General features: G+C 39.1%; 1 protein-coding gene across 1 annotated transcript in view; it reads right to left on the bottom strand.

Moving 5' to 3' along the window:
- Window positions 1-20,142, bottom strand: part of pcdh1a (protocadherin 1a) — a 90,477-nt gene that overhangs the window by 22,355 nt on the left and 47,980 nt on the right. Inside the window, exon 4 of the mRNA XM_016473151.1 lies at window positions 7,096-7,315. Coding sequence (XP_016328637.1) covers window positions 7,096-7,315 — 220 coding nt within the window. The remainder of the gene's footprint in view (window positions 1-7,095; window positions 7,316-20,142) is intronic.

Here is a 20,142-nt window from a genome sequence, read left to right as displayed (position 1 = left end):
CCGGTGAACCACCCCGACCAGGAGACCATGGCAACAACGAGAACAACGAGAGAGCAGAGACAGACAACACAGACAGAACATTGGGGTTGATAGACAAGGCTGAGGCAGCCTCAGGACGGGACGAGAGTTCACAGACAGCCTTCATAGGCGTGACAGGACAAGCAGGGAGTTCATAGATGGCCTCCTTGGCCGGAACAGAACAGGCAGAGAGTTTACCGACGGCCTCCTTAGCCGTGACAGGACAGGACGAGGATTCACAGACGGCCTCCATAGCCGTGACCGGATGAGCAGGGAGTTCGCAACTGGCCTCTATAGCTGTGACAGGATGAGCAGGGAGTTCGCAAACGGCCTTTATAGCCGTGACAGGACAGACAACGAGTTCCCTGACGACCTCCTTGGCCGGAACAGAACAGGCAGAGAGTTTACCGACGGCCTCCTTAGCCGTGACAGGACAGGCAGAGAGTTCACAAACGGCCTCCATAGCCGTGACAGGACGGGCAGAGAGTTTACAGACGGCCTCCTTGGCCGGAACAGAACAGGAAGAGAGTTCACAAGTGGATTCTACTGACACCTCTGGAGGTTCTGCAGCGGATGCCGCCACCTCTGGAGGTTCTACAGTAGGACCATTGGGATACGGGGAGAGTTCAGTAATGGTTCCTTCGACCGTGACAAGACAGGCTGAATGTGCATTACTGGGTGCCACCACCGTGCAAGGAGCTGAGGTGAGCACCGCCACCTCAGGAGGTTCTGCAGCATGGGCCACCACTTGACTGAGTGTTATATAGTGAGTGAGTGATATGAAACAGCTGTGTGCAATCAGTGCTGTGTGCAATCAGTGCAATGAATGATGGGATATGTAGTCCGGGGTGCTATGCAACAGTGTGTAGTGCGAGAGTCAATGAAAATGGAAAGGGTGACCTCTGATGGCTAGCAGACGGAAGTTCATGGACCGGATTCGTGACACTTACTGTTCAAAAACTTTTGACTGGTATGTTAGCCTATAGTTTGAAGTAAAAAATATTATTATTAATATTAATAAGGAGAGTCAGATTTATTTGACAGTGATTTCACATTTCTTGTTTGTATGAAGGCTAAATACCAATAAAAGGTGAACATTTATTTATTTGCGCCATTTTTTTCCTAAAATATTATATAGTTTTATAGGAGTAGGTTTCATAGAGTTGGCAAATAAATTTTTCATAAGTTTGTAGGTACAGACATCTGTTGTGGCCGTTCTTGGCCGTTTTTATGAGGCTTTTTTAATAGTGTTCATATCAATATCGGAATTATATCGTATCGACCGAAATGAAGAAATATATCGTGATATAAATTTTGGCCATATCGTCCAGCCCTACTCTATACACAACAAATGTAGGATTTGCTTTTAAACAATTTTCACTTAGAAATTGCTAGTAAAATTCAAATAATTACAAAGAAACTTCAAGCATTGAATTAAACATTTTTACATTTTAAAGTAGAACTTCACATTCTTGTAAAACATACTTCAATAATCTTTAATTTACAACTTTGAAAAATCATTTTACAGTTTAGTAAGTACATGTTCTTGTTCTTAAATGTATAAGTACACTGTAACACGGATACCTTAAAATCTATAATGAGCCTCATTTACACAGAAAGGAGGTGTGTTTGCATTGAAAACAGTCAATTACTTCATTTAAATACAACACAGAGCTATTTAAATGCATTTAGCACCTAGTTAAACTGGATTGCAAGTGGTTAATGCAGGTTTTTGCTCTTAAATATTGTGCACAAAAGTGCTTCTTACATTTACCCCACAGTACTTAAACATACACAGGAAGATCAGGGAAACATAGTACAGAACAAAAACCAAGAGCAAACCAAAAACCAGAGCTAATGTTAAGGCCAAAATGAGAACTGTAGAAATCAATAGCAACAGATCATGTTACATGAAAATCAAATTGTGTATCACAGATCTCAGGAAGCCTGTCTGAGCCTTTTCTCTAAGGAGAAAAGCCTTGAGCAAGAGAGAAAGAGAGAAAGACAGATTGAAAGAGAAGAGAGACAAAAACGAGACCGACAACAAGGGGAAGACAGAGCAATAGAGAGAGACAGAGAGACAGAAAGGGATACAAAGACTCAGAGAGACAGGTAGACAGACAGAAAAAGGGAGGGGAGAGGGAAACATTTTCCTTCCACTAAATCACTGAATCCAAGAATTTAAGACCACCGCCCCTTCTCTCCCCCACCATATACCACCAAATTACATCATACTTCAATCTGATCCAGGATCAAAGGGGAATCGCACGGGTGCCATGGAAACACACTTCAAAGACTTCCTCTTCCAGCATCCATTGTAAACCTCTGCAACTGACTGGTGTTCGTGCAGAGGAGACGCCGGGGTTTTGTTGACTTCTTAAGAATAAGAATATGTCTGACAACTGCCTGAGCTCAAATTTGATATTTACTGATGGAACGATATAACACTGCTGCAAACAGCAAAATGAGAGATGTCAAAGTGTACATTTTTACAATTACATTGATGTTAGAGACAAATGTGTTTTCTGCAGCACAAAATAAGTCTTAATTAGAATGGGCGTCACAGTTAGAATTCACAGAAATGCTGGTTGTGATGTCACAAAACGGCACAGACATTTCTCATAAATATTAATTAGGTTATGCACACACAATTTTACATGATCTTGTACATGTTTAATATGATCTACTAATCATTTCTGGGATCTTGCAGGTCAGCAATTGAACAATAAGTGTGTCTTCATGGCCATTATTACAATATTACATTATTATAATAACATTATTACTCTGAATGCAAGAGGTTCCAGGTTCTACACAAAACAAAATGCAAACAGCATATATTAAACCTTTTTTTGGATACTGCATTAAAGGAATGTTATGGTTTAAATAGTTAAGCTCTATCACCAGCATGTATGCAGTTAATAGTTCATAAAAACAATTCAATACAATTAACTATTAACTGAAATGAAATATTTAAAAACATTTTTTTAAGGTAGTAGTCAAGGCAACATTTTTCATTTTCATTTAAAGTTCAAGCACTAAAATAAAATGTAATAAAAACTATACAGACAAAAATGTATAATAGTAGTATATCAATGATACTAAAATAACACTGTTTTTTTGCTGAATAATGTTGTTGAATAATTTCCTATTTGCAATGGGACATAATTTAAACATTTTAATTGTTTTTATTAATAATGACATTTTAAATATGATGTTATTATGTTGTTATTATCATTTAATGTACTACATACATACTGGCCACTCCACTCTTGGAAAAAAATAACATATCTGTTGACCAATGTCAAACTATGTGATCGACAGTTTGTGGCTGTTGTGGTGAATGCAATGCACTGTATATGCATAGTATAAATCACTAGACTCTGCACTGTGCTGCGCAACTCTGTCAAGATGACACCAATCAATCATTAGTCGATTGACAAACGAGCGGTGTAGTGATAGGCTGAAACATTAGCGGAGCTCTTGGTATGTCAGTTTGCGGTCTTATGGATGGATTAGAGGTATCATGTATATTGCGCTCTGTATTGATAGCAGCTAACAATGGCTGTTGTGTCAAATATCCCATGAAGGGCATATGAAATATTACATCTGCCATTTGCTCAGCCTGAGAGATGGACGATATTCGACACGTTGTCCCGGGCTGCAGAAATGATTGGTTTAGAGTTGCAGTCGCTCACTGAATCAGTCACAGGCTGCAGGTGTTCACTGTATATCTAAAATAGGCAAGAGAACAATGCGTCGTGTTCCAGAACTGTCAATGAGAACTGGGAATCACGAGGGCCGGTAACAAAGGTCAGAGCAAATCATAAAACACAATCGTTTCGTGCACGAAGGGGCCAACGTCGACAAAAGAAAAAAGGAGACTTTTCATAACCAAAGGCCAAACTGCTTCAGGATCCACGGTGTTATTTCTGCTGTGGGCCACAGACACACAGGAATGTGTGTGTGAAGTTCACATATTGCTTTTCATCCAGCTTAAACGGAGTGACCCCCCCCCACACACACACCTGTCAATCATCGCAATGGCAGTGAACAAAACCCTCCACCGGCCCCTGCTTGTCACCCTGTCACTCAAATCCCACCGCAAAAATAAATAGGGGGCAGGAAGCAGCACCGTATGGTAGATGGCTAGAGGGGGTGGGGGAGTGGGAACAACTGCCTTTTAAAAATACTTTTCTCCTCCATTTCTCAATGAGGGATTTCTTTATAATCTCCCTGAGGTGAGAATCATATTTTAATTAGGTCTACCTCTGGTTAACAGTTCCCCTCCCTGCCTGATCAGTGTACGTGCCCACCCGGCGGTGCTAGCAGGGCTGTCAGACTCACTCACTTTCAGATCAAACTGGATCAAATCAAAGATGCCAACAATCCTCAGTCTTCTCACTCTCATGACACCCCCCCAAAAAACAAAAAAGCCAGCTTGTGCCACATGCTAGTCTTTAAAGGAGAAGTTCACCAAAACATGAACATTTTGCAATTTTTATACACCCTTGTGTTGTTGTTTTTTTCCTTAGAGAATACCAAAATAATATTTGTAGACATCAACAGGACAAAAAAAAAAGAACACTACAAAAGTTAAAACCACCAAAATTTAAGGCATTATTCTGTGATCAGGGGTGCAAAATTGTCACTTTTTGATAAAAAAAACCATAGGTAATTTGTGTGGATCTGATGAGTGCTTAAAGTGTAGCACTGTGTTTATTTACACGCATCAGATTACGTCATTACAAGCGAGCAGTCTGTGTTTTCAGTGTCTCAGAGCAGCTTGGTTAGCAGTAAATGCTTCTCCACAGGACTCCATCTTTGCAAGTGCTGTGAGTTTATAATCTGCATTTTAAAACATAATAAGTGCCAACCATCTTCCCAAGTTTGTAATGAGAATTGTTTATAAAAACTGCTGTCAACAAAAAAGAAGCTTTGTGGTCTCCCTGTGGTTTTCTGCCAAAAAATAGAAAATTTGAAAGCAAAGAAATTGAGACAGCGATGAAAATTAGTACTGTAATTTTACAGTTAAATAAAAAATATTGTTTAAATAAAATTGGTATAATTTATTATTTTAATAATAATACTAAGAAGAACAAGAATATTAAATACCAATTTTTGGTAAAATTGTATTATTGTGTTAATATATTACTTTATTGTCTTATTTAAATTTTATAATATAATTGAATTAAATATTTTAGTAATAATAAGAAATAAATAACTATTATTATTATTATTATTATTAAATACTATTTTTGCTATTTTTCAGTATGAAAGTATTATTGTGATTGTTAATATACTGCTTTATTAGCTTTTTAAAATAACTTTTACAATTTATAATTTTTATAATTTAATAAAAATATTTGAGTACAAAACAATACTAAATACAAGTACAATAAAATATTATGAATAATATATTTTTGTTGTTATTATTGTATAGCAAAGACTATAGAATACCCAAGACGTGTCACTCGTATAGTTTATAGTATACTGTATACTCGTATAGCAACGCTCAATATGGCCGCTCAATCGCAGGAAGCCCTGCCTTCTGAATGAAGGAGCCAATCGGTGAAGTCAGCGCGTCACTGCAGCTGCCGTTAGAAGTCGCGGTTGCTATAGAAACAGTCAGCGTTTTGAGACATGCACTCAAGATTGTGCATGCGCACTGGCTGATCTAGCCTGAATAATAAGCTTTTTATAATGCTATTTGAGCAAAATAAACAACATTTATGACACAGTTCATATCAGATTTCTTTGGTGATTTCAAATATGAAATGTAATAGAAAGCTTAGTAAACAGTTTTGTAGAATTTGATGTTTCCCCATTCAAAGAGATAGAAGTTGCACTTGCATGCCCGAGAGGCGTTTCAAAGATGGCCGCCGAGTGACATGACTTGTCTTAAAGGGACTTTGTTTATAGTTATAATATGGATTCTATGAAATACAACAGTGTGAATATTGCTGATCAGACTTAAATTTCTGTTCATCATACAGAAGGTTGACAGTGTTGAGATTTTAATTTATGCTGTATTCCATGACAAAGATAAGAGAGTTAAAATAATGTTATTACTCCCTCTATTCATGGCTTCCTGAAGATACTGGCCAAAGACCATCATGCAAAATCATGCATAACACATCAGACTAAGGTGAGACACACAAGGCAATGTACAAACAGAAGGTTATGTGTTCATTTGCTGTAGTATTTTGTCTGTTGAACAGAGCCAGTCACATGCAGTGCTGACATTTCACTTCCTTAACGGTTCCCCTGGAATCCGATGCATGTCTGTGGGGCTGGCAGACACACCCCACACGCTGCGCAGGTTCCCAGTGTGAAATCAACAGGACGTTGTGTTTCATGGAGCATGTTAAAACACTGACGTGAGAAGACTAAGGTATATTTCACAGCTAAAATGTTAACACGAGTTCACTGAGACATCTATAGGAATATCAGCATGGCAATTAATCACAATAGAGCAAAAATCTGAAGAAGATATTTGCGAAAAAGTGATATTATGGAACGGTTGCTGTAGTAATAGAGCTTAAATTGAACCGAGACAAATTTGGAAGGGCAACGTTTAAAGTGGCAGCTGCTAGGAGGATGTTTCTGGTTATGAGAGCAACAATATAAATGAATTACAGGAAGAATGTCTAGTATGTCTCCGGCGGAATTTATTAATGGCTAAACAAAATTGACGTTAGTCCTTACATTTCCTTTTTTGGATTCGTTTTCCGTCTCATTGTTTTATGACCCCAGCAGCTGCTGTGAGAGCAGTTTGGCTTGAGCAAAGAAGCTGTTTACGATCAGCACACTGTTGTCTGGGCAGACATCAAAGTGCAGATTTATTCAGAGACCAAAAGCTCCATTAGTCAGAGTTTTTAATTAGCACACTTGTGTGAGAGGGTCATTAAGAATGATTTGCTGTTGTGATTGAGGGCTTGCTGATGGGCAAGACACAGACCCTGCTGAGTCTACTTCTGACCCCAAACTCATAGATCTAGCTTCGAAATTTGGCCAACTTTTCACAGGATCCAGTGTTACCCTGCCAAATGAGATGTAACAGAAGTCTAAATTGCCTACCGGTTTCTGGGTGTTCCATCTCTCCGATGCTGCCATCAGGGGTGGTCCGTTCGTAGTGGTCCTCGGGCAGGGCGAGGGGGCCGATACGTGGTCCTGAAGAGCTCTTGCTGCTGGGGGTCTCAGATTCCTCCAGACCACTGTCGTAGTAACTCTGCTGAGAGGAGTCCTGCTGATCTTGCATGGGATTGGCTGTGGAGAACGTCACTCTGCGATGCGGGAGCTGCGATCAAGAGGAAAGAGGGCCTTCAGTCACACAACAATCTAAATAAAACTTTAGGCCCCAAAACTAGGCTAATTGACCACTAAATTTGTAATATCACACTTCAGCAAACGGGCATTTTCAATATGTAATTTCCAGAGGGGTGGCTAATGAGGAAACGTTTTGTTCAAATTGAGGGGAAATGGTAAAGAGGGAATAACTTATTAGAGTATCTCTCGGCAGAGGGGAGAAAGCAATATAACTCTTCTTTGATATCACTGCTTAGGTAACCACATTGTTTTTCACAAGGCCAATGAGGGCAAACACTCATGCTGAAATACAGAGGCACAGAGCTCATAAAACAGTGGAAATCACAGAATCCTGCAAAAAAGCACCCATTCCCAATTCTGTGTGAGCTCACAGCTCGCTAACTGCAGGGAGGGATCGATAGTGCCAGGCTGCACACACACGTACAAACACACACAGACTGGCAAACAGAACCATTTTAGAGTAGGAATTAGGGCCATTAAGAGAGCAATTTCAGTTCATATAAAAAGCCCATTAACACAGCCATTTAAAACATATAGAGAGACCATTAACGCTACGTACTTCACCATCCCAAAGTCGTAAGGCTTTCTTTTTCCCCTCTAATTCAGCATGTTTATTTATAAGCTCATTCATCAATTATGTTCTTGACTTCTGCTTAAATTTAATGTCCAAATTGTTCAGAAATGCAGTGCGCACACAAATATTGCTAATCTGTACATTTGCGTAGCTAGTCATGCAACATATTGCTCATTTACATACATGCTAGAGTTTTAGAAGAAGAAAATGACAGCATACTCTCCAAACGGTATCTTAGATGTGCACTCCAATTACAGACATCTTTGTTAACCCTTTCGCACGTGAGTTTAAAATATTCAAGCTGAGCCCCCAGCGTGAGTTTTTTTTAGGCGACCGTTATTTTAAAATGTATCGCCTTATTAACCCTTTCGCACGTGAGTTTAAAATATTCTAGCTGAGCCCCCAGCGTGAGTTTTTTTTAGGCGACCGTTATTTTAAAATGTATCGCCTTATTGTTTCCATGGCGACGCGTCATGCTTGTCATGTGACACAACGCAGCCACAATAGATCTGTGTGACACATGGATCGCTTTTATTTCGTTTTTCCTGTTTTATTCAAAATATTCACAAACATGCTCACTATATTATGAAATATCTGATATTCCGATTCTGAAATATGTGCAATTAAATCTGTTTGGTAGTTTAAACACTTTTATATCGACCGTGTTAGTTGATCTATACCGGGTGATGGGCGCCGTCATGTTAGTTCGCGCTGAATCCGAGCTGTGGAATTTACAACACGCAAATTCATCCTCTCCTACCGAAACACGTTAAAGTAGGTCTCCGGTAAACCGGGAGAAGAGCAGAGTAAACTTTATAGTTATCCACACAATCTGTATATGATATCAATAAAAACATGTCGTCAGATTATATTTGTAAGGATCATTATTGCCATTTCCATAAACATCAGCGTGCATTTTACAAACTGTAAATGTATGGTTTTGCTAGTACTTATGTGTATTTAAATGTCTGAAACCTAAAATAAGTATTATATGGTTGAAAACAATGAATATTTGTGATAATATGACAAGCGCTCAGCGCGTCCGATCTGGCTCCGCGCCAGCCAAAGCGCGAAAGCGGATTTAAATTCAGCAGTTGATGACGTGACGCACTGAAAGTTCTAATCACACCGGTGTGATCGTACGCTTCAGGGACCAGCCAAGACTGATCACACTGGTGTGATCGTACGCGTCAAAGGGTTAATTATGAGAGGAATTTTTTGACGTGTTGCAAGAATGGTATACAGTGTGACTGTAGATTGTTAATGGCTGTCCTGCAACTTGCAGTACAATAGAATTCAACTGAGGTGTGATCGCAACTATGCATACATAAATGGTTGATGGAAATCAAACCCCATAATATTTTATATATTAAATAACCATGTATTAATGTCATAATATGTACTATATATACTAGATATATACATTTAGGGGTTCGATTTCCAGCAACATTAACTATATTGTGATATATACTGTTACCATGATATTAAATTACTTGTACCGTGATATAAGATCTTGGTCATTCTGCCCACCCTAAATCTATTTACTTACACACATCCCCTCATTGCTGATAGACTGCACACACACTTCCACTGAACATTTGTACTTTGTGCTCACTCTTTACTCTGTCACGTTCATGAGTTGTAGGCCTGTTCTTCGTGTGCTCCCTTGTGCCCTGGTATTTACGGTTAGTGAGGCACTGAAGTGCGTAGACGAACATTCTTACTGCACAGTAATTACATCGACTTCCTTAGCAAACTCAGACATGGACTCACAGGATGAGTCCCTCTGTTGTCAGAGTTGTGTGGAAGTGTTGTATGAAGAGAGAAAGAGATACAGGGGAGAACCATGGGGTGTTTTGTCTTGGGGCGGTAACTTTTTAATATATTTCCTTTTTTAATTTTCTTATTAATTTGTAGTCTTTGATGTGCAAGGGACCGCATGCACACCATTCTTCGGGTGGCGCACGTTTTAGTCATTGTTTTATCTATTGTAAAATGTGCTTATCATGCTTTGTAGAAAATGCAAATGGCACTGCTTGATCACTGTAAAGGGATGTAGTGATTACAAGGCCACATGTAGTATGCAAATTGTAGCGTTTGATCTACAGTAAGGGACTTTGAAAATAAAAATCCTCAAGTGCGGTTTTATTAGGGAAAGCGCGTTATTACAGTTATGATATTTTAATTGCTAATATCGTTGCCATGCCAGGTACCATCCTGGAATAATGGCATTCTCAGCAACTAGAATTGTACTTCAGACACATTGCTATTTAAACCTTAGAGAGGCATTTAGTTATTTAAATATGGATTCTTGCTTAAACTGCTCCTACAGGCATTGCTCGAGAGTCAGCACTTTTATCCCCCCTTAGTGCTGGAAGCTGCAGCTCTGCAGTTCTGCAGATGGGGTAGAGTCTCAGCACACGGTCCAGTCTCTCTCTCTCTCCCTCCAGAAGGATGGGGGGTTGTGTAATGGGGGTAGCAGTGAGGCAGGACCAAGATAAAGGAACAGGGCCTTGACTCTGGATGTAAGAGGGCCAGTCTCCATTCTAGCTGGCTTGAGTTCTGCACTGATGCCTGGAATAAAGTAATCCCTGATTAGAATCAAACTGCATGAATTTTCATGACTGTGAATTGGGTAACTGGAGTTGGGCACTTTGAAGGCAGAGGGTCTCGTTATAGAGTCTTGGATTGGAAGAAGAGTCGGAGAGAGAATCTTAAAGGGGTCATATGATGCGATTTCAATTTTTCCTTTCTCTTTGGAGTGTTACAAGCTCTTGGTGCATAAAGAAGATCTGTAAAGTTGCAAAGACTAAAGTCTCAAATCCAAAGAGATATTCTTTATAAAAGTTAAGAGTTAACCACGCCTTCCTAAAACAGCTCGTTCTAACATGCCCCCACATATCTACCTCACTATGTGGGAAGATTTGCATAACGCCGCCCAAATGTTCACGCAAAGAAAGAAGGCGTAACTTTTATTCTCACTGTAGTATTGTTGCCGCTGCCGCCATGCCGTGGAGACACTGTGTGCTTCGTTGTGAAAGCGAAACTACTTTGTTTGGTCTTCCAAAAGAGGACGATATCCGCTTCGTCATGCCTAGAGCTGATCTGTGCTGGTCACTGAGGGAATACATCAATTTAGTGCTGTGGATCACCGGATCGATTTTCACCGTGGACGAAGCCCGGGGTTGTCATATGTGGTTGCCGCTCCTTCGTCGAATCCGCCGGGCGCGCCGTTCACGACCCCGCCGCCTCTGCTCACTCTAGCTCGGCCTCAGCTCATGCTAAGCCGCGGCTTTCGCTCACGCTAGGCCGCAGTGTTTTTCGTTGTGAAAGTGAAACTACTTTATTTGGTCTTCCAAAAGAGGACACGACTACAAATCAGTGGTTAAGTTGTATTTACTACACTGTTCCAGAACAGTTTAACCCAAATCCAGATGTGTGCAGCACATTTTATGGAGGACTGTTTACTGATCCTGGGAGAGTTGACTACAATGCCGGCAGTTCTGACTCACAGTCTGTAAGTACGTTTTCATTTAAAGGATTTGCCACTGATGATTCAAACGCGAGTTTTGGGCAGTGTAGAGTAGCATTTGTTGTTTGTCATTTCTCCGATCACAAATGCAGACAGGGTTTTATGTTTACGCGGCGCGATGCAACGCAATGCGTAAAAAGACAGTATAAGTCATTATAATCAGTAATTATGTCCCCACTGGATGCAACAAATGCCTCATTTGTAATGGGTTTTAATGTTTTTGTCTCGTCGCTCCGGCCGGACACGGCATCACAGTCTGGTAAGGGGCGTAACATTTCCGACACACGCTTGAGGTATTCGACCAATCACAACGCACTGGATAGCTGGCCAATCACAGCACACCTTGCTTTTTCAGACCGATGAGCTTTGTAAAAATCGACGCATTTCAAAAAGGCGGGGCATAGAGGAGAAACAATAATGTACAGTATGTGGAAAATAATGTGTTTTTTAAACTTTAAACCGCATAAACACATTTCATTACACCAAATACACAAAATAATGTTCTTTTTAGCAGCATCATATGACCCCTTTAAGATTGTAGAGTGGACAGAGTCTTGGATTGGAGAGTGTCTTGTACTGGGCAGAGAATCTTGGACAGGTCAGGGAGTCTTGGATTGGAGAGAGAGAATTGGACCAGGCTGAGAGGCTTGCTGTGGAGAGACAGCCTAGAACTAGGCAGGGAGTCCTGGATCGGAAAGGGTCTCGGATAGGACAGAGAGATTTGGACCAGGCAGAAAGTCTTACTTTGGAGAGACTAAGCAGGGAGCATTGGATTGGAGAGGGATCTTGGACTGGAGACTGAGACTTAGATTGTAGAGGACTTGGACTGGAGAGGGTGAGTGCTAATCTGCTGTCTCCAGGACTGAAATGGAGAACTGTATTAGGGTTACTGGGACTGGCTGTTAAACTGGACTTGAAGCCAAAGAACGGTTTGATTATGCACCACAAATGTGACTGGACAAAGAAAAGAGATAGACAACATGCACCTTAAGGAATTGGAGTAAAACTAGAACAGTGCACATGGAAAAAATGGAATAATACAAACATGCAATACTGAATATGCAAGAGCATTTCACTTGACAGAAATAAAACCCAAAGACAGTGGAAAAAAATGGCGTTTGCTGGGCTGGGGTGTTGTGCCTCTGAGCGTATAATAGGGTGCTGCCTGATATCTGTCTATTCATCACGTACGAGGTGTGGTTTGAGGTGAAATACTCCACAAATGGATAGACGATACACGGGGTGGTTGAAGCTGCAGGCAGGGCGGCGAGGCTGAGCTTTTCCTACCAGTGATTCATTCAGCCTATTACTCCTGCATGCTGTCATACCAAATGGCGTGAACTATGAGATTTGTCATTAGAAGTGGCAGCTCGATCCCCTGTACTCTGTGTAGGACCAATGCAGGCTTTTACTGTGTCAGCGCTGCTGCAGCCTTAAACCCTGTACCAGTTTTAAACATTCTGCTTTAGGAGTGCCGCTTTCCAGGCAGGGAGGGAGATCTATTGAGGGAGAAGCTCTCATGTTTCTCAGACACAGAGGGGTTTGTATCTACCGAGCTTTGCTGGTGCAATTAGCCACTAGTGAATGCTAAACAGGTCTGACAATGGCTTTCACCTGCCCTCTCTCATTTCAATCACCAGCCCCTCTTCTTCTTCTTGTTTCATGTCTTCACTTTTTCCTGTTTTTGTGACCACCCCCTCCATTCTGTTTCATTCTCCAACACATTCCCAGAGTGTCCCTCCCCAACTCCCCATTTCTCCCTCCCCGTGTCTCTTTGATAAGTCTGGACTCTTTGAAGACCCTAGTGTCACACTTCTTGCCTCCAAGCTATTGCACCTACAAAAAAAAAAAGGAAAAACACAACTCTGGAAGATGGAAGAGGAAAAAGCAGAGGAGGTGAGAGTCGGATGGAAAATAAGAACAGATCCGTATGTGCCTACCCCCCCCCCCCTTTTTTTCTCAGCTCTCTGTGATTTTATGCTGGCTGCATCTCTTCCGAGGTGCACTCCTTCATTGTCATGTTTGTTTGCGCAGCTCATTTTTCCTCTGCTCTACATGCCTTCTGAAGCAGCGGCTCATTGATCCTCACACATGCCTGCAGCCCTACAGCCTGAACGCTCGCTCAGATCCCCTTTAACTAACGCATGGCGGCAACAGTTCACCCACCGACTTTAACCAAGCGAGAGCACAGAGGTTCACACTACATCTCCTACTCAGTGTGGGTGCACAAGAGAAAAGAAAGATCTCTAAATTAACCATAGGACAGCAGCTGAGAAAACAACCTTCAATTTCCAACACATACACTGAACAAAATTATAAACGCAAGACTTTTGTTTCTAATCAGCATCTTGATATGCCACACCTGTGAGGTGGATGGATTATCTCGGCAAAGGAGAAGTGCTCACTAACACAGATTTAGACAGATTTGTGAACAATATTTGAGAGAAATAGGCCTTTTGTGTACATAGAAAAATTCTTAGATCTTTGAGTTCAGCTCATGAAAAATGGGGGCAAAAACAAAAGTGTTGCGTTTATAATTTTGTTCAGTATAATATATCACAGCAGACAGCACAACAGACCTTTCCAGACATGTCAATGAAACATCTGTACAAAAAGTTGGTTTTAATGCCTTGAAAAAATTACAAAATGCTAAAAGTAAAAAATAAATAAATCCATACTTCACTTTATTGGTTCAATGTTTTAAACGAGGGACCACTGGGGATCTGTGAAGAGATGCAGTATAAAATATAGAACATAGGCAGTGAATTCACTTCACAATAAGCATACTACTTTTGTTCGCAGCATTTTTTTTTATTTCAATATAAAATCTAGAGTCTTAATCACTCACAATACAAGTTAAAGGGAGTTTATAATTCAGTGAAAACTGTGTCATCATCTGCAGAACACAAAAGTAGATATTCTGAATAACGTTCAGGTAAATGTGCTGAAATAGCACCTGAATTAACATTTCTATGCAAATTAAGCTTTATTCACTAAACTCAGTGGTATTTTCCTGCCGCAATGAACATGCACAAAAAAGCTGGTAGGAATCACAATTTTATGACAGAGATGTTTGTGCACATTTTCTACTGATCATGGCAGCAGTTTTAAATCAAATGATGATCAAATTATAGAGAAGAGCACTATAATTGGGCATACATTCTAATGACGAACACAAATTCACATTTGAAAGAGAATCACACCATTATATAATTTACATAATTCTTTAGTGAATTGGCCACTAAGAAAATACAGCGTGGGCAATTAAGCAGCACTAAAAGCCAGCATAATGCTTTCTCAGTGAATTCTCCTAGTGTTAATCTTGTCAACGAAATTACAGATAGAAATGTTTGTTAACGTTTTTTTATTTTTTTTTATTACATTACAGTGACGACATGATAATTAAACTAATAATAAAAAAATACAGATGATGAAAATATAACAAGAAAAGCAGTGAATTAATGTATTACCAGTGTTTCCAAAGAAGAAAAATTTAGATGGGAAATTATTTTTACAGGATATTTAGGTGAAAAGGAAAACTGATAGCTAAAAAGCTTTTAAACAATCAACTCTAACTATTTGAATGAACATTAACTAGAGATCTTGTATACTTGTATACACTTTAATTCCTAATAGATTTGTTCTTCATTTAAGTTGTTCTAAAGCAAATTAATCTTCCTTTAATATAATGTGGGTTCCTGGGTTGACTGTGAGTCTTTGTGAGAGATTTGTAAAAGTTGAAAAGCCCTTGTCTAGACTATATTTAATAAATGATTATGTTGAGCGCAAGACAAATAACATAATTTCTGTTGTCTGCAACATCAGATGCCATCTAAACTAGAAGAATCTCTGTCATGACTGGGAAAACATACAGTAGCCGAATCCGCAACCCAGCTTTGGCATTTTCTTGTTAGACTGCAATGGCTGTCATTGTTGACCTTGCCGTGAACCCATAACTTTTCAAACTCTTCGGCCTCCTGTCCATCAGCGGGACAAGATGTGAAACAAACACTCTAATCTACACTCTTTATAACACCTCTCCATCTCACCTTTACTTCCTTCACACCATCTAAATTTTAACCTTTCCCTCCTCCCAGTTTCTTCACACCCTCTATATTTTACCTTTCTCTCCTCCCTTTTCTCACCTGGCATCTGTCACTCCCTCTCTGCCTCCCTCACAATCTCTCCATCTCTCCCCCACCCCACCTTTCTGGAACTGTAGGCCGCCATTGGGATTTGGAGGAAATTGAATTGAATTATGAAGGAATTTCTCTGCAGTTCGATTGGCATCATTTCCCCCCTCACAACAGAACATCATTCTCATATCTCTTCGTGTGAGAGAATGAAAATAGGCCCGGGCGCCATTCTCTCTCTCATCCTTTTAAATTGAATTTTTCATATCAGAGGGCACCCGAGACATCTGCCGATTCTTTTAAGGCTGGGGAGAAAAACCCATTTCATAACATATGAGAGGTATATACCTGCGATTTTCCAACGTGAAAAATCTGACTTCCTGCGAGAGAGAAGAGTACGGATCCATCACAGCATAACATAAATAATAACACAAGTCTCTTTTACAACATTAGAAGGTGGAGCTGTGTCAGTGGTGCACAAGTGTCAAGTTTTCTGAATATTACCATTTAATCTGGGTGGATCAAGCAGCCGTTTTTCCGCAATAAGTCCTTTATCCTGAGGGATGCACTTGGTCGGCCCCACTGCAAGTGTTTGCATTCAGAGATGGGCAAACACTTGGGCTGGGTGTCCTAAATTGCATTTCATTTGTGCTGTGTTCTGAAAGTCCTTGTTTTGAAAATATTGAGTGACACTGGGAGAGCCAGTCGGAATATTAAGCCACAACGTGGAGGTGAAAGGGAAAGGAGAGAGGCACAAAAAAAGAGAGAGAAAAGCACTTGAGAAATTAATCCTCAGTATCCACTCCCAAGTGGACACCTTTTTCCTCCTTAAACCTCCATTTCAGAGTTAATATCTCAGTCCCTAAAGCTACTGGCTGGAAGGCATGCATGGAGCTCAGCCTCAAATTGCTTTAAGGACCTGATATATAATGGGATTGTGGGGAGAGATGACAGAGCTCTCAAGCGTGCGCTAGACTTTAGGAGCTCCCTTCGGAATTGTTTTTTTGCATCATTATTAATAGACTATGATGGAAAAGCTTGGAAGATAGTTCACAGTTAAAAATTATACTACTAAAGACAGTTACTGTATCACAGTGGTTTTGTAAAAGTACTGTAAAGGTGGTGTGGGAAACTGCCCTAGTTCTCAGATCCTGTAAATTTCACACATTTAAATCAGCCGCATTGACGATACACATGAGAACCAATGAAAAGCGAGCACAGCTTCTCTTATGATTTTGCTATGCTTACGTAAACAAAGACGTTTTAGCATGCATCATTAACGCTATAAAGCCTACTAGGATACTCAAATTATCGACTAAATCAACACAATCAAAACCTGTTGTACACAATCTGCTACATGTCTTCTGTCATCTGACTGACTGTCTCTCATACTTTTTTAGCAAGTGAAGGTATGAATGTGAAGGTATACATGATAAAGGTATACATGCCCTTTAAGTTGTGGTTCACATGTAATTTAGTAGTGAAATCTTATATTTGTATAAGGTAAAATAACTTTTATATTTTAAGTAATATTTTAAGATTAACTTATGGACTGAAACACCTTAGCTAATTATTAGAAAAATCACAATATAATGTATCAAAAATGATATATTAGGCTTTTGAGGAATGTTTAACTGTATGTTTTATGTATTGCATTGCATTATATTTTTGACCCCAACAATAAAATACTAAAACTAAGCATGTTAATATCATCTTACTAAGACATATTATTGGGAGATATAGAGTGACAACTTATAATTATATGCATTTTATGTAAGTAGTCTTTTGTACTATTCTCATTGTTTTACATTACAAACCATCAGAATTTCATCTTGCTTTTTGTAAAAGGTGTTTTTCCTTGAGTATGAGCTCCATATTTTCTTATATCAATGAAGTTCAATAAATAGTTCCATTTAAAATAATAAAAATAATACTTTTTCAGACTACAAATTCATATGTCAGGTTTTAAAGGGTTAACATGCCTCTTGAATGGAGGAAGGAAATGTTGGCAATAAACAATGACTTAAATTCTGGTATGTTCCTCACACAAGTAAACGGCATGACTTTATAACAATTGAAATATAGCAATTCTTATGGATCTATAACCTATATTCTATAAGATTATTGGAGTACCTTTACAAGAAATTACTATTTCAGTCTTTCTACTTCAAAACCCATGTTTTTATTGTATTTTTTTTTATTGTATTGTATTTTTATTTATTTATTTATTATTATTATCATCATTTTTGTTGTAGAATTAAACAATATTTAAAAGGTACTCTGCAAAACTGAGAATAACAAAAACTATTTTTGGATCAAATATTTACTAAATAAATACATATTTTTTATTTATTTCCCTACATTTTTATAGTAGCACCACTACTGTACCTAGACAGTCTTTTTTATCTATATACTTCTCTACCTTCTTATTTAAAAAGAGATGACTAACCACACTCTGAATTTCTTTAACATAAAATAAGAGAGACTATATTAAAAAATAATGTTTAATTAGAAGATGGAGATCTCTTTCATCTCCTGCTCAGAGTGCAATGCCATGGTCATGGAACTAGGACAAAATTCTTTTATTGATCCATTTGAGCAAACCCGTGGTTTGGCAGCTGCCTAAGTGTGTTCAACCAGACGTAAAAATGACTCTTACTGCCTAAGTGTGTTCAACCAGACGTAAAAATTACTCTTAGATTTTTTTACATTTTTTATCTGCAGCAAGGCCGGCTCACTCATGTGTTTTCTCCCTTCGCTTCTGAAATCAGAAGGACGTCTTGTCTGGAGTTCTGTTTGCAAATATCAAAGAAATTCAAAGCCTTTTAAAGACCCCAAGCAAATGATGGAGTAGATGATTCTGATCACATCTCATCCTCCGCCCACTTTAGCCAGTGGGTGAAACAACACGGCGTAGAGCTGATGAATTCAAAGCTCTGTCCTCTTAATGAATTAAAAGCTGATTACAGATCGGTGAGTATAGCTCTGGCTACAGCTGGGCCTTGCAAGTGAGCTGAGGGAGGGAGAGAGAGAGTGAGAGAGGTTAGTCTTTAAAGAAAAAGAAAAAAAAAAAGAGCCGGATAAAAACCACTGCCGTAAGCCAGAAACAAACTATCTTGTGAAGCCTGGTAATCAGAAAGCATTGATCCGACATTTCCAATTAAGTGAGGACGCATGTAGAGTTGAGGAGTTTGTGATTACGCATTCATGCGTGTGCGTGCGAGGCAAAGTGTTTGTCTGTGCTTAGTGTGGTGTGATAATGGCTTGAAAGTCAAGGCATTCGCTCACTCCCCCTTCTCACTCACTCTCTCTCTGTGTTTCTGTGCATTATCTGAATTCACACTAAAACAAGCGAACCAAAGTTCTACACTGTACTCTGCAATGAATGGAGTCAGTTTGTATCAGCAGTTAACTTATAAAAGAGTAGGCATTTATGGAATGTGCAACCACAGGAAAAAAAAAAGGAATTCAAATATGTAATATATATGTATGGTTGCAATCCCCCTTGATCTGCATGACATTTTGCTGCAGAGAACAAACATTTATGAAAACAATCCAACAAAGGCATTAGTACACTATTAGAGAAAGCTTATTAATACACATTTGAGTAATTCTAAGAATGTTGATGAAGTAATGAAGTCACTGTGATGAAGTTGTAGAACTAATGAAGTTGATGAATAATGAAAAAAAATCAAATTGGCTCTAAACATTCATGTTAAAAATTATTCAACTCTCAAAAGTCAAAATTGGTGCAGAGTCTTTTATTGCTTAAAACCACCAATAAACACTGCTTGGGGGTGCTTAGAAGGTTCTGTCACCTCTTGACTGCAATCTTGACCCATTCCTCGCCTGAAAAAGCTTTCAGATCACAGATAATCTTTGGCTTTCACATTGCCACTGCTTTCTTCAAATTCAACAAAATATTTTCAATGAGAATTAAATCTGGAGACTTAACAGGCCACTCAAGGACATTTTACAACCGATCCCTGAACCAAGCATAAGCATATTTGGATGTATACTTTGGGATGACTGTACAGCAAGAAAGTCCATTGATCATCATCTTCAGTCTTTGCACCAAAAGCATCACAATTCTTGCCAAAATGGCCTGATACTTCAAAGAATCCATGGTGTCATTCACAGTGTTGGGGAAAGTTACTTTTAAAAGTAATGCATTACAATATTGCGTTACTCCCTAAAAAAAGTAACTAATTGCGTTACTTAGTTACTTTTTATGGAAAGTAATGCGTTATATTACTTTTGCGTTACTTTCGCGTTACTTTTTAAATATAAGCAGGGCTTGATTGTTTTTAATATAAGAAGTTCTATTTGTAGCAAATATAAAGGCCCTTTCACACCAAAAAGTGTAATGAATAAACCTCAGGCTGAAGCAAAAGTAAATTCATGTCTGTACAGTAGAACGCAGGAGAAGAAACACTCTTCAGCAATAAAAAAACAAAGCACAATTGTTAGTTTCTCTAAAGTCATTTTTGCTTATTAGTATGGTTGAACTGGATCATCAAAGGTCAGCAGCAAAGATATTGGTTAATAAAATGGGATTA

Source organism: Sinocyclocheilus anshuiensis, unplaced genomic scaffold (assembly GCF_001515605.1).
Source record: "Sinocyclocheilus anshuiensis isolate Anshui unplaced genomic scaffold, SAMN03320099.WGS_v1.1 scaffold260, whole genome shotgun sequence".
Taxonomy (NCBI): domain Eukaryota; kingdom Metazoa; phylum Chordata; class Actinopteri; order Cypriniformes; family Cyprinidae; genus Sinocyclocheilus; species Sinocyclocheilus anshuiensis.
This window is presented reverse-complemented; position numbering and strand designations above follow the sequence as displayed.